The 15,750-nt window shown below is 47.4% G+C and overlaps 1 protein-coding gene across 1 annotated transcript in view; it reads right to left on the minus strand.

Moving 5' to 3' along the window:
• The window catches only part of ACOXL (acyl-CoA oxidase like), a 110,945-nt gene that overhangs the window by 54,610 nt on the left and 40,585 nt on the right, over positions 1–15,750 (minus strand). Inside the window, 7 exon segments of the mRNA XM_070428328.1 lie at positions 2,711–2,829; positions 2,832–2,842; positions 6,186–6,258; positions 7,929–8,015; positions 8,939–9,053; positions 13,122–13,158; positions 14,728–14,825. Of these exon segments, the coding sequence (XP_070284429.1) occupies positions 2,711–2,829; positions 2,832–2,842; positions 6,186–6,258; positions 7,929–8,015; positions 8,939–9,053; positions 13,122–13,158; positions 14,728–14,825 (540 nt within the window).

The raw sequence follows: 15,750 nt of genomic DNA on the forward strand, positions 1-15,750 counted from the left end.
CTGCCACCCGGAAGCAGGCCTAAGCCAGCAGGTTGTTATCTCCTGAGGGGTCCCAGACTGCAAGAGGGCACAGGCCGGGCTGGGGGACCCCCCTCCTACCCCGCCCCCCCCCCCCCCGAGTGCACAAATTTTTGTGCACCGGGCCTCTAGTAATAATAGTAAAATAAAAGATTAGGGAGACTCTTCAGAGAAAACAACAGGCTAACTTCATTGACATTTCACACTCCCTCTTCTTCAGCCTCCAACCTCAGGCTGACTTCCCAGCCTCCTTCCTCCTTGGGAAAGGGCCGCCCGGCCTCTCCACTCGCACCCTCCACCCTTGCCAAACATCTTAGTTTTCTGGTCCTTTTGTTCCTGCTAATCATTTAATTTGACATGGCATTTTGGACATAAATTAGAGGACCGCTATTATGGCAAGACTTGAGGAGAAAATCTGAAAGTACTGAGAAATATTATGGAAATGAGAGATAACCATGAAAAGTAAGACATCTGGGCAAAGTTTAAAAGGACCCTGTATGCTCAGCCTTGAATGAGTGTCACTGTGGGGAGCCCGGTGACAGTTTTCTAATACACAAGGAATGCACGTCGGAGAAAGGGATCCATTTTTTCACTCATCAGTGAGAGCAGAACGAGCAGGACTGGCTCAGGTTTCAGCCCAGAGAACATCTGTCATATGTTTGAGCCACAGGAGAGGAGGAGCTGCCAACAGGGCTGGTGAGATCATCCTCCCAGACGCTGGCGATGAGGTCACAGTGGCCAGGGTTGCTGTCCGTCAGGGCCGAGCGCACAGAGTCAAGGCCTGCCAAGCTCTGCCAGGCGTCTCCCATCACTTGGCAAATCTACCTCCTGGACAGGGCAGGTGACAGTCGGGGGTCATTGTTGCTTCAGACACCCAAGAATCCGAGACACCGTGCGCCTCTGTAGACACATCAGATCGCCTCATACCTGGAGGCCAGGATCCAGGCATTTGTTTCCTGGAAAAGCCCATTTAATCCTTCCCTACAGGCAAGTCCAACCTTCCTAGTAACAGCAGCAGCAGCAGCACCAGCACCACTTCGGTAAGAGCACTGAGCTATTGAGCACTTGCTCTACACCAGCACAGCACCCCCACTTGTGCCTCACATTAGCCAAAAGCCCACTTTACAGAAGGAGAAACTGAGGCAGCGAGAGCTGCCTACTGGCCCATGAACCCACTGCTGGCTATGTCCAGGCTGAGACTGGAGCCTCCACTCTGCCAGGAATGAAGCACGCGTGTCAGACGCCCAACAAAGAATTGATGGCAGTATAGCCCTGCAAGAGCCTCTGGGGTTGGCAGGGGGTGGCCCCTCAATGATGGCCCGGAGCCTGGAGAATGCTGCCTTTTAAAAATCATCCACTCTGTCTCCCCTACTTGCACCCACGCCACTGATCCTGACCTGGGATATTTCACATCAGCTCTTTGCTGGGAGGCCACCCACCTCCCTACACCTGCCCCATTGGACTACGCCACCCTCTCCTCACAGTAGCCACTGTGTTTTTCTCCACGCTCCTCACAGGGCTGGGAGGCCACTGTGACAAAGGCTCCTGTGCAGACTTCTGTCCCATCTTCTCTATGGTGCATCACGGGCTCATCTGGCTTCTCTCCCTGTGCCTCTCTCTGGTGTCCTGAGACAGCTTCTATCACAGACATGAAGTCGGTTTCCTCAGCATTAGACACCCTGTGGGTGCCCTGGCCTCACCCTGTGCCTGCATGACAAGCTTCCCCTGGGGTCTCATTCATCCCTTGGACGTTTCAGCCCACGTGGGACCTCAGAGCTGCACATCTGCTGATCCACTTCAAGAGCCACCGAAACACAGGCGCAGGGGCAGTGCCCAAGGTGGGTGTCAGTCGCTGGCTTGGCACCGAGTGGTTTTCAGCGTCACAGCTGTGCCCGCTGGCGGGAAGGGTGACAGGCTTCCTGTGAATGGGACAGACCTGGGAGAAGTGATTAAGGAAGAATCTTCCTACTATTCAGACGACTGTGTGCTGATGTCAGGTCTGGAATCAGGTGAATTAAATGTATTCCTTGTTGACGGCAACGCTGGATCAAGCCACCAATGTGTATCCATGGGCATCTTCATTTTTTTCCAGCTTCACCAAGCTCAGTGGAGCTCGAAGCAGGCTTTTCCCTCATGCAAAGAGACAGAGAGGACTCAGAGAACACAATGCTGAGTCCTGAGGGTGAGGAGGGGGCCTTCCAGAACTTTCTCTCCTGGCCACTCTTTCCAAACCAGAATATGGGAGAATGGGGGAAGGGGAGGCAGAAAAGGCCTCTGGAGCTCTGACCTCCCAGACTCCAGCCTGCAGTGCTGATGTCACACCCCAAATGGCCCTGTGGACTCAGCCAAGTCCTGCCAGCCTCATCTACACGGGGCAGCTCGGGCTGCTTTTCAGCAGACATGCTTGTTCCGAACCAGCCATTCTCCCAGAGACACCTTCTGTGGCTCTCTTGCCACAGTGCAATGTGTCCGCACCGTGATCAACAACACACAGCTGGCTGCAGATGAACGGGCAGACCCCGTGGTAACAGTGTGTGGGAATGTTCTGTGTGGCCAACTGGCACTCTTGGTCTCTACCTAGTGACCGACCATCTTACACCAACTGTGGCTCAGGAAGCTCAGCTCCTGGAATTATCATACCCAGAACATGCAGAGAATGAACAATGAGGTAAGTTCAATGAGCGTCAGCTACCTTCATGGCGCTGATAGCCTGGAAAGTCACCGCTGATCTCAAAGGGGTCAGTGCTGCCAGCATCGCATTGAATCTTGCACTCTTGTTCTTAATAGGGGAATGGCACTGCCCATCTGGGTCACAGACCCAAACCTGTGGTGGGGAGAAGCAGTGGAAAGAGAGGTGGATTAACAAAAGAGAAGAACATGGCACCTCCAGCAAGGAGGTCAGGCAGTTCCCACCTGCCCACAGAGGAAGTCTCATGGCCTCACATCCTGCAACCTCCCTCAGGAGTCAGCAGGGCAGGTGCCTCCCCAGGAGATGCTGACAAGGAAAAGCAGGTTTTCAGGCTCGGCAGTGGCCCTGACAAAGACAGGCGTGAGGACCGCTACCATCAACCCAACACCAGAGCCTGAGAGCAAACACCGTCCATAAAGCCCCGAGAGTTGTTGAGATATAATCCACACCATAACGCCCCCTTTTAAAGTGTGCGATTCAATGGTTTTTCGTATATTCACAAAGCTGTACAATCATTGTCACTCTCTAATTCCAAAACATTTCATCACCCCAAAAAGAAGCCCCATACCATATTCCCCACCCTCAGGTCCCAACAACCTTGATCTACTTTCTATCTCTAGGCATTTGTCTATTCTGGACATTTCATGTAAACGGAATCCTACAACATGTGGCTTTTGTGTCTGCTTCTTTCACTTAGCACACTGTTTTCAATTTCCATGTATGTTGTAGCGTGTATATAAGTACTTCATTCTTATTTATGTCCAAAATGATATTCCATTGTATGAACCTACCATATTTTGTCTATTCATTCATCAGTTTATAGATATTTGTGTTGTTTCTATGTTTTTGGCTGTTATGAATAATTATGCTATGAACATTTGTGTACAAGTTTTTATGTGGACAGATGTTTTCAATTCCCTTGTAGACAGTGTTTTCATACGTACCCAGGAGTAAAATTGCTGGGTCATATGAAACCTTGAAAGTTTTGAAGAACTGCCAGTCTTTTCCAAATCAGCAAAACCATCTTACATCCCACCAGCAATGTATGAGGGTTCTGATTTCTCTAAATCCTTGCCAAAACTTGTTATCATTGTCTCTTTTATTAGAGAGACTACAGTGGGTGTGAAGTGGTATTTCAATGTGATTTCATTAGCATTTCTCTAACAACAATGATGTTCAGCATCTTTTCATGCGCTTATTGACCATTTGTATATTTTCTTTGGAGAAGCACCTATTTAGATTTTTTCCCATTTTTTAATTGGGTCATATATCTTTTTCATTGTGGGTCTATAATAATTCCGTTTATATTCTGGGTAGTAGAGCCTCATGATATACATAATCTGCAAATATTTTCTCCCATTCTGTGAATTGTCTTTCTTTTAAGCATAAAAGTTTGCTAATTTTGATCAAGTCCAACTTATCTATTTTTTCTTTGACTGCTTGTGCTTTTGGTATCACATCTAATAATACATCATTGCTTAAATCAAGGTCACAAGGATTCACACCTATGTTTTCTTCTAAGAGTTTTATAGTTTTAGCTCTTACACTTAGATCTATGATCCATTTTGAGTTCATCTGTATGTATGGTACGAGGTAAAGATCCAACTTTATACTTTTGCATGTGAATATTCAGTTGTCCCAGCACGTTTGTTGAAGACTTTTTTCCCCATTAAACTATCTTGTCACCATTGTTGAATATCAATTGACCATAAATGTAAGGGTTTATTTCTAGACTCTCTGTCCTATTCCACAGTGGAGATAGATAGATAGATAGATAGATAGATAGATAGATGTATATCCTTATGTCCATACCACACTGTCTTGATTACTATAGCTTTGTAGTACCTTTTCAAATCAGAAGTGTGAGTCCACCAACTTTGTTCTTCTTTATCAAGATTGTTACCACTATTCTAAGTCTCTTACATTTCCATACAAATTTTAGGACCAGTTTCTTAATTTCTGCAGAAAAAAAAAAGGCAACTGGGATTTTGATAGAGATTTCATTGTGTCTATTTACTGACCCATTTTTGATCAAGTAATAAACCAGCACCCCCAATGTGGGATGCCTCCCACAAAACATCTGTGTTGCTGCTGCTGTTCTGTACTTTATGTATGGGGGAGGGGGGGTGAAGGCAGCCTCAATGTCCATGCAATGTCTTTAAAATCAAATCTTACTTATCAAAGAGTATTCTAAGTATGCTCCTATCTTCTATGGACTGGGTAGCTTCCTATCACTTTTCTTTCTGGTCTAACCTACTTTCTAATCTCTGGTGCATTAGATGAATGCTAAGCCAGTGGATCCAGCTTCTGGGAGAGGGCTGTCCAGGCCACTGCGGCCCCGTGAGGGAGGAGGAGGTAGGGGGAGCTCACACCTGTAGCTCTGCTGCCCTCCACCCCATCTCCCAGTGGAGTGACGCCATAGTGATCAGGAAATGTGCAGGCATCTGGGGTCATGGGCACTGGCAGCGCCTGGGCCCTGAGGGCTGCACCAGGGAAGCTGCAAAGAAGCCTTTGTTACGTCCAAGCAATTCAAGGGCTGTGGGCAGGGGGGGTTAACAAACAGAATTGGGTCCATTTTAAGTCTGTTTCCCTCATATTTTTATTAAACTTTTGGCATCCATGACATTTATCTGCTGACAAGAACTTGCAAGCAACAAAAAGGAGTGAAGTGCAAAAGGAAAATCCATAGGAAAGCAGGAGCAAGCCTGTCCGCGGGCCTTTTTAGAGATTTAAATGTGGCTGTGGTCCAGGATTTTAACTGGATACAGGAAATGCTGCCAAGGAAAGGAAAGTAACTGGTGTTTTTGAGCCTCTGAGAAGAGTGCTGTGAGCCCCGGACCATGGCTGGAGAAGCCGCCTTCACCTCACTGTCTAACTACCTGGGCCGCACCCCAGGAAGCTGGGCAGTGGCCCTGAGCACCTGTGACAGTATCCACCCAGCAGTGCTCATTTTATCACCTGCAACATGGAAAGGTAGTGTCCTATCTCCTGCAAAGCAGACACTAACACCCTAAATACCGAACAATAGTGACTGAGTACATACGTCATAGATCATTTATTTCACAGTCTTTCACAGCAGTGTTAACAATGACCAGGCACGTGTGTTTACTATTCACAGAAACATCTGACATATAAGGTGAAGCAGAGATTAAAGTTATAAAGAAGAATTCATAAGAGGATCTCATTCAGTAATCTCAAAGATATTTCTCTCTTTAGATAGGCATATCACCATGGAGGAAAATCTAAAAAAGTTATACGTTAAAGTATGACACACACTATGTCAGGGTAATAGCATCTCAGACCACTTTAATTTTTTCCTGTTTGTTTATCTGCATTTTCCAGTTAGTTGTCAACAGCCGAGCAGGAGTGGTAATGAGAACAAAGCCCTGACCTGCAGCCCAGGCGGCCAAGAGCCAGGCCCGGGCTGGGAGCAATGAGATCACACACACAGGATGTGAGGTAAGGAGGAACCACTCACGTATAAAGCAGGTTGTCCCTTGGTATCCGAACCTCCTCAAATATTAAAATCCCATCATCCGCACCAGGCGGACCTAGAGAGAGCAGAAAAGAAATGGAGCTGCAGGGCGAATCCACGCCAGCCTCCGAAATGCTGGCCCTGCTACTCCCAGGCCCCGCTCCACACAAACGCAAAGCCTTTTCCAGAAGTGCGATGCACTGTGTGGGGGCTGGGGTGGGGGTTCTCTTTGCTGCTACCTTAAATGGCTGTGCCTTCCTGGGGCTCAGGTAGAGTCTCTGGGGCCATGCCTGCCTGTCTGAGCAGTTGCTGTGATGGGAAAGGGCGCACTCCAGGCAGCAGAAAGAATGTCAGACAGAACAGAGAGGGGAGGAAAGCCCTTACTCCCCCAGGATTACAGGACACGGGTGCCTCTCCCTCCCGAAGCCTCCATCCCAACAGATGGGCAAATGTGTTAAGCATATGCCTAAAAGACAAGGAAGATGGCCACAAGGATCAGGATAGCAGTGGGTGGGTGGGCAACTGGACCGTTGGCAGGCTTCTGAAACCTGCCAACCCACTTCCTCATGACATGTTGGAGCTGGGTCTACTTGTTCACCCACCTTGGGAAGCCTTAGTCTGGGGGGAGAACATCTCTATTTAGAACATCGCCCTGGACAAGGACACACTTGAATTTGGGAGCTCACAGGACAACACGTAGGCTTTCTGGAGAGGTGGTGTTTCAGTGTCTGCCCCACCTCACGAGGGCCAGGCCCTGCTCTCAGTAACACTGACACGGGGGCGCTGTTAGAGGCAGGGCCAGCCAGGGCTTTGGTCCTGGTTCCCGCGGGACACATGCAAAGCTCTCGCAGACACACCTGCAGCCCAGTCCTGCGGCCTCGCAGTGCCCAGTGCTCAGTGGGTGAAACACTTGAAGGGGCTGGGGTAAGACCACCCCTCCACCAAAGGATTGCCTTCTTCCCTCCTCTCTCCCCCTGCCCTTTCTTCTCTCTCATTTTTTTTTCATCCTCCCCCATCTGTTTCTTGGCTTGGCTTGATCTTGGCTGGGGATGACCAGTGAAGCCCACAGGAATGGTCTCCCTCCACTGAGTACTATGGGTTGAATTGTGTGTCCCCAAATCCATATGTTGGAGTCCTAACCCCCAGGACCTGTGAATAGACCTTCTTCGGAAATGGGATCTTTATAAAGTTAAACAACTCAAAATGAGGCCATTAGTGACTATCGTCCTTATACTAGTAAAAAGGGGAAATTTGGACACAGACACACATGGGAGAACATCATGTGAGCATGAAGACACCTATAAGCCGAGGACAAAGGCCTGGAGCAGACCCTTCCTCGGCCTCAGAAGGAACCAATCCTGCCCATACCTTGATCTCAGACTTGTAGCCTCCAACACTAGTCTATGGAGTCAAGCTTAGGATGCATCAGGGGCCTCGTGGGCACCAACACCAGAGGCTGGGGCTCAGGGGCAGGAAAGAGAGTCCTCAACCTGCCCCTGAGAGCCCACAAGTCCAAGGAGAGGGGACGACACCACTCAGGGCAGAGCTGCCTGCTCAATAGGCATCAGAGGCTGGGAGGAAATGAGACCAATGCACATGCTCTCTAACCTGTACAGACTCTAACTAGGCCTCAGAGTCAGTCTTCCTGCCTCACTGTCTGGGAGAGCTGGGCTGGACTCTCCTCAGGCAGGTGGGAGCAGGCAGGAAGTGCCAATGAGGGCAGGAGGGTGTCTCCTGGGGACTCACCTTCTTTGTACATCATATCAACCGCAGTCACTCTAGGGTACAAGCTTCCGTTTTCGTCTCAGACAGGAACGATAAAGCAGTGGGGCCCTAAGGAAAAGATGGTGACTAAACTCTGCTTCTAAAAACAGGAGTAAAGCCCTGGCTGGTGGCTCAGCTGGTGGAGTGTCGCCCTGTACACCAAAAAGGTTGTGGGTTCATGAAACAGGTTGCAGGTTCAATTCCTAGTCAGGACACATACATAGGTTGTGAGTTTAATCCCTGGTTAGAGTACGTACAGAAGGCAACCAATCAATGTTTCTCTCTCACATCAATGTTTCTCTCTTTCTCTAAAAAATCAATAAACATATCCTCAGGTGACGATTAAGGGGAAAAAAAAGATAGGCATATCACCAACTTCCTGGGGCAAGACACAGTTGATCGCAGATAACAGTGTATAACATCTAAATGACTGGTCAATTTTATCATCACAAATATTACAATACTAGAGGCCAAGTGCACAAATTCGTCCACCAGGGGGGTCCCTGAAAACGGCTCTCCGACATCCACCAAGGGTTCCTGGATTGCGAGAGGGCGCAGGCCAGGCCAAGGGACCCCACTGGTGCACGACTGGGGCCGGGGAGAGACGTGGAAGGTTGGCCATCTGGGGAGAGGCCTTGGGATGGCTCCAGGGTATGTCTGGCCTATTTCGCTCTGTTCCAATTGGCCAGATGCCAGCAGCAAGTTAACCTACCAGTCCGAGCGTCTGCCCCCTGATGGCCAGTGCATGTCATAGCAACTGGTCGACTGGTTGACTTTCTGCCCCCTGGTGGTCAGTGCACATCATAGCGATCGGTTGAGCATTAGCATATTACACTTTGGTTGAACAGATGACTGGATGACTGGACACTTAGCATATACAGCTTTTATTATATAGGATAAATACCGCACTGTGCTTGCATTTTTAGGGTCAAGTGCTCACTGGGGAGCAGTGATGGTGAGGAGAATCATTCTCATTTTCTGTGGTGACCAACCTTGACACCATCCAACCACAATGAGCTGGGCAAAGACTGCAGCGTAGTTCCCATGCATGGCACTTCCGATGTACATCTTTTCAGCATCTTCACATGGTGTGTGGATCACAAACTCCTACAGAAACAGCAAAGCAATGGCATTTCTCTTCTTAAAGCTCATTCCAACACCTCAGCTCAGTGCAAGGACGACTGTGAAACAGGCCCGCATCGTGAAGTACGCCCACTCGGGTGACATCACAGCAGAGCAGGAGACAACCAAGTCATCTGGCTCAGCCTTGTGAAGTCAAGGCCCTATGCCACCACCTCAGTTCACACACTCGCCTCCACCTCCCATGAAAATGACTAGAAATGAAAGCACTTCAACGACTCTTCCATCAGGAAAATAAGGTGCCAGTTTTCATTGGATAAGTTTTCTTTGGCTAAGAGACCTCTTTCCTGGTCTCTCTCTGTTATAATGGTGGGCTGACACGTGTGCTACTCCTGAGCCACTGGGCTTCAACATCTAAAGACTTTCTTCAATGATCAACATCTTTCTCTCTAGACACATCACATTGAGGCTCTGATTTTAAATAATCCAACACGCAGACCCCTAAAAGCCCAGTAATATCCATTCAGCTCTCCATACACCCCTGTCCCCCAAACATCTCACCTATGAGGTTCACAAGATAGAATGGATGTCCAATGACCTGGGGTCCAACTCCACATCTATGTGTTTCCTTTTGTCTGCTTGGTATCACTCCTTCAGGACTAATCACTTGGTTCCTCCTGCCCATCCCTGTGACCCAGGTCATGAATATCACTGCCTCCATAAGAAAGGTCTGTCATTCAAACAGCAACCAACTAACCAAAGGTCAAAACAGTGTGCTCAATGCCAGCAAAACCAACAGGCAGCCATGCCCTGTTCCCTCCACTGCTTAGGCCCTCAGCCCATACCATTTTGATTTGTATAAAAAGAAATAACTTAGTTAAGGCTTTGATGGCTCTTTCAGAACTTCCCAAAAAGGTTCACACATACAAGCCCTCAGAATCATTTGTTAATGATTCTCTATCTTATAAGAAAAAGAATCTTATATCGCATGATCTCACTCATATGTGGAATCTAATGAGCAAACCAAACTGATGAACAGAACAAATCCAGAGACACAAAAGCATGGAACAGACTGAGGAATCTCAGAAGAAAGGCAGGGGTGAGGGGTTGAGTGGGGAGAGATCAACCAAAGAACTTATATACAAACCAGTATATGCATAACCCCTGGCCACAGACAATAGTGTGGTGAAGGCCTGGGGAGAGGGTTCGATGGAGGGGGAAAAGGGGGACATCTGTAATACCTTCAACAATAAAGATAATTTTTTTTAAAGAAAAGAAAAATAATCTTAGAATGTGTCATGCAGGTTGTCTCCTTAACATGATCAAGGATTCCAGCTCAAAACATTCCGAAAAGAACCCTGATCATGGAGAAGTGAGAAGAAAATGCAGGTTTCTGTTTAAGTCTCTGCTCAGAACATGGTTTTCTTCCCTTACCCCTGGAAGCCAGCAGCACAGGATCACAATGGACATGCTCCCCTAACCCACTGGTTCTCCCTAATTTGACTCGCCACCTGTGTTACCCTGAAACGCCACAATGGTCAGCTCTGAATACAAGGCACCGGGGCCAGGCAGGGGCGTCCAGGGGAAATGCTCATTTAATTGGAGCCAACAATATTGACGATGTGACTGAACTAAACCAACAAGCTATTGATCAAGGGAAGATTCTCTCAGGTTTCAGACTTGAAAGTATACAGATTCCACTTTCCTTCTGGCCAAGAAATGCAGCCTTGAAGCCTAAGAAAACCCGCTCTGACACATGTTTGCGCAGGCAGAGTTTTCACATGTGCAAGGGCTTTGCAGAGATATAAATGGACATGGCTGCATCCTTTTAAGAGAGGTCTCTGAGGCTGCCCTGGTCTTGGCAGGCTAGCCAGGACTTCTCAAAGAAATGAACTGCTTGAGGCTTAATCCCTGGGGTGCAGTTAAAAACAAACAAACAAAAAAACAACAACAGCCCATGTGGGAGGCGAAGATTACACCTCGAGGGAAGAAGGGGTAGTAGCAGAAACCACTGGCCTGGCAGGAAAGAAAGAATTGGGGGGGAGGGAATGGCAGGAGGCCGCCAGTCCCGTAAACATCTGATATGCTCTGGGAAAGGAGGTTTGTCACTTCTGGCAAAAATACTTGATTTGGAAAGTTTGCATCAGCCCAAATGCTGGCGTTGTAGCTGATCTGCATAATGCACACCATGTGTGTCGGCTCCCAGTATCATGCTTTGTTGAAGGCCAGCAGAGTGGTCACTGCTATAAGTTCTAAAAATTAAGATGGCCCTGGCCAGTTTGCTCAGTGGTTACAGGGTTGGCCTTAGGACTGAAGAGTCAAGGGTTCAATTCCCATTCAAGGGCACATACCTCCATTGCAGGTTCAATCCCCAGCCCCAGTCAGGGTGTGTTCGGGAGGCAACCAATTGATGTGTCTCACATCAATGTTTCTCTCTCCCTCTCCTCCACTCTCTCTAAAAAATAAATAAATAAATAAATAAATAATAATCAACTGCCGAAACCAGTTTGGCTCAGTGGATAGAGCGTCGGCCTGCAGACTGAAAGGTCCCAGGTTCGATTCCGGTCAAGGGCATGTACCTGGGTTGCGGGCACATCCCCAGTGGGAGATGTGCAGGAGGCAGCTGATCGATGTTTCTCTCTCATCGATGTTTCTAACTATCTATCTCTCTCCCTTCCTCTCTGTAAAAAATCAATAAAATATATTTAAAAAAAAAAAATAATCAACGGACGCCCTAGCTCCGTGGTCGGCAAACTCATTAGTCAACAGAGCCAAATATCAACAGTACAAGGATTGAAATTTCTTTTGAGAGCCAAATTTTTTAAACTTAAACTATATAGGTAGGTATATTGTTATTAACTTAATTAGGGTACTCCTAAGGCTTAGGAAGAGCACATTCAAGGGGCCAAAGAGCCGCATGTGGCTCGAGAGCCGCAGTTTGCTGACCATTGCCCTAGCTGATTTGACTCAGTGGATAGAGTGTCGGCTTGAGGACTGAAGGGTCCCAAGTTTGATTCCAATGAAGGGCACATGCTCAGGTTGCTGGCTCCATCCCCAGTGGGGGGCATGCATGAGGCAGCCGATCAATGATTCTCTTTCATCATTGATGTTTCTATCTCTCTTTCCCTCTCCCTTCCTCTCTGCAATCAATAAAAATATATTTTAGAAAATCAATGGAAAGATTAAAAACATAAATAAATAAATAAATAAATAAATAAATAAAAATTAAGATACCTTCACCCGAGAGATGTTATAGCCTCATTTATTTGTTAAATTTAGCATAAAATATAAAAAGAAAACTTTTACCTCTTAACTATCTATACCACCACCCACCCCCACCTAAAAAAATAAATAAAACAACCAACACAGGAGAAGGAATAACCCACAACTGTGAGAGGCTGGAACAGTCCTCGAGGGAGTGGGGCTCTTTGATACGGTCTAATAGTTTAAAGGGACATGAAGGGGAAGCACGACAGCACAGGAGACCTCCACCCCCTCTATGCCGTCCTCCGGAGACTCGGCATCCACCGGAGTCCCTGCATCATTATGGTTTCACACCAGGGAGCTGCGTCATTTGTGCTGTGAAGGGAAATGGGACCAACACAGGGAAATTATTTTTGTGGAAAAAATAATTGTAAGATGAAACAAATAAATAAATGTGGGTGAGGGTAGTTTTCCCTTTAATGACAGCAAGGTGACTTCAATACCATGGTTTAGGGAGAGGAAATGTTGGTCAGCCCAAACCCACAAGATGTCAGCCCCCATCTCTTAGCAGGAAAGAGAAGCTATGAGGGATGATCACACTAGAACCTGAGACTTGCTCATGAACTGCAAAACTAGAATCAGTTTCTTAACCCCTGTGAGCCACAGTTTCTCCACCTGTAAAACAGGGACAGTGATACCTTCCTGTAGGTGTAGAACATTTAACAATGTGGCAGGTAGAGGGTTGAGCCTGTGCCCCGCACACGCGTGCTCAATGAACAGAAGCAGCTCGCTGACAGTTCACGGGCTGTGAGGGGATACAGTACACGATGCAGAGGGTGTCTGACATGGAGCTGAGCTCGCAGTGAGCCTTCACTAAAGGGCAGTCCTCACTGTTGCTGTTATCATGACCTTGGACATCTGCCCGAGGCTAAAACCAACAGTAGTTAGCATTAATGCAAAAAGACCCATTGGAAGGCCAATGCACTTTGATACTCAGCAAGGCTGAAAATCAGCATAATATTGCCCTGCTGTGGCCTCAATGGCTGAAGGCAATTTCCTAACCTGATAATCCTTTTACTGTTTACTGTTGATATGCCTGTTTGTATTGCTAAGGACAAATGTGCATTCAAGTAAATAAAAAAAGCAGACTTGAAATAAAAGGCCAGAAGTGAGCTTCTCCTCTAGAGAGAGGTTTCCACTGGCCTTCTAAATTCATATTTCTCGTCTAGTGTTTTCATTTGTGCATAGCCCCTTCTTCAGATCCTCAACACCCACTGCAAAAGGTTGCGGCAGACATCACTGGCTGCTTAAGACAACCAGCACCAGGAGGAAAGGCAGGCACCCTCCAACACGGCCCTCACCTGAACCTGTCTTTCTTAACACTGAGCAGCTAGCCTTTGTGGGTCAGGAAAACCTACTTACAAAAGCCCAGGCTCTAAAGTTCAAACTCAGCAAAAATGAAGACCTGGTCAACCAGCCACACACACATGCACAGGCCACAACCATACTCATGCACATGTTTGCATACTTACATGTACACAAACTCATTTTTAGAGAGAACTTCGAAATGTGTTTGCTCCTTTGTAGTTCTCCTTGATACCCAATATCAAACAAGAAACTATAACAAAAAGTGAAATAAGTACACATCTGTTTTCTTTATTCAGGGGGAATAGGAGCTAAAGAATGGGGGGGTGGGGATCTGCAGAGCAGGGTTGCACGTGGCCGGTCGTGACCCACAGTGGAAATATCAATCGAGAGGGTCTGCGTCTCAAGCAACTTTTAATTAACGAGAAGGGGAGGGAAACTCTAGGAGTTCATCACATGTAGTAAACATAGGAAAGGTACGATGTGAAATGTTAGCTTTGGTTGTCCTATGGATTTCTGTGCAGGTAACGAATAAGAACATGGCACAATGCCAGCACCGAGGACCTGGCTCCAAGTGAGGAAGACACAGCACAGACAGTGCCCTCCTGCCGCACAGTGCGCTGGAGAGTACCAACAATGACATCCCATCACTAACCCGCTATTGTGAGAAAGGACACCCAAGCAGTTTTGTCACTTTTCTCATAGAGTTGTCACAGGCATTATTTATTGAGTGCATGGAAGGTGCTTAGAATGGTACCCACCACATAGTAGGTGCTGTGTAAGCACTGACTGGTATTAGACTCATGGAGCTGAGCACAGCACATGGTAGGTGCTGTGTGGTACTGGTATTAGACACATGGAGGTGGACACAGAACATAATAGGTGCTGTGTAAGCACTGGCTGGTATTAGACTCATGGAGGTAAACACAGCACATAGTAGGTGCTGTGTGATGACTGGTATTAGCACATGTCCACCTCCACTGAAGCACTTAGATGACTGCTGTGAATCAGAGTGCCTCATACCAGAGGGTATACCCAGAGGGTGTGAAGTTGGGCTCGGTCAGAGAGAGAGGCTGGTTTTCTGCAGGTGACTTACTGCCCGGAACCACACAACAAGGGAAAGAATCCTTGCCTGTGCAGGAGGTCAAAAGTGGCTTCGGTCTGGATCCCTCTCACATTGCTCCCATGGCCCTTCTTAGTCATTGCAAACATCCCAGTGTATTTCTGCTCCTGGAGTTAACCAGATGTTAGAAGGGGGTTAGCTGCTCAGGCAGCCACTCTGACTATCTAACTACAGACCTCTCAGATCATTAGGAATGCTGGGGAGAGAGGAAGAGGTGAGTTGGAAATAATTATAAAAAATTATAATCCAGCCCAGCTGGTGTGACTCAGTGGTTGAGAATCGACCTATGAACCATGAAGTCACGGTTCAATTCCAGGTCAGGGCACATGCCTGGGTGGCAGGTTGGATCCCTCATCAATGGTGTTTCTGTCTCTCTCTTCCTCTCCCTTCATCTCTGAAATCAATAAAAACATATTTTAAAAAGTTACATCCCTGACCAGTTTGGCTCAGTGGATAGAGCGTCGGCCTGCCGACTGAAGGGTCCCAGGTTCGATTCCAGTCAAGGGCATGTACCTTGGTTGTGGGCACATCCCCAGTAGGGGTTGTGCAGGAGGCAGCTGATGGATGTTTCTCTCTCATCAATGTTTCTAACTCTCTATCCCTCTCCCTTCCTCTCTGTAAAAAAATCAATGAAATATATAAAAAAATTACAATCCATCTGGTGACAGCTAATGTGATGTTAAGAATATGACAGGCTCTGCCAGAACCGGTTTGGCTCAGTGGATAGAGCGTCGGCCTGCGGACTCAAGGGTCCCGGGTTCGATTCCGGTCAAGGGCATGTACCTTGGTTGCGGGCACATCCCCAGTGGGGGGCGTGCAGGAGGCAGCTGATCAATGTTTCTCTCTCATTGATGTTTCTGGCTCTCTATCCCTCTCCCTTCCTCTCTGTAAAAAATCAATAAAATATATTTAAAAAAAAAAAAAAAAGAATATGACAGGCTCAATGCAAGACAAAAAAAGGAGAGTGAGAAATTCTCGTTCCATACAAAGTTCTGGCTGAACCAATCCTGTTTCATTTTTTTCTGCATGAGC

The sequence above is a fragment of the Myotis yumanensis genome, unplaced genomic scaffold (assembly GCF_028538775.1).
Source record: "Myotis yumanensis isolate MYYU_CA2020_CCGP unplaced genomic scaffold, mMyoYum1.0.hap1 SCAF_11, whole genome shotgun sequence".
NCBI classification, from domain to species: Eukaryota; Metazoa; Chordata; class Mammalia; order Chiroptera; family Vespertilionidae; genus Myotis; species Myotis yumanensis.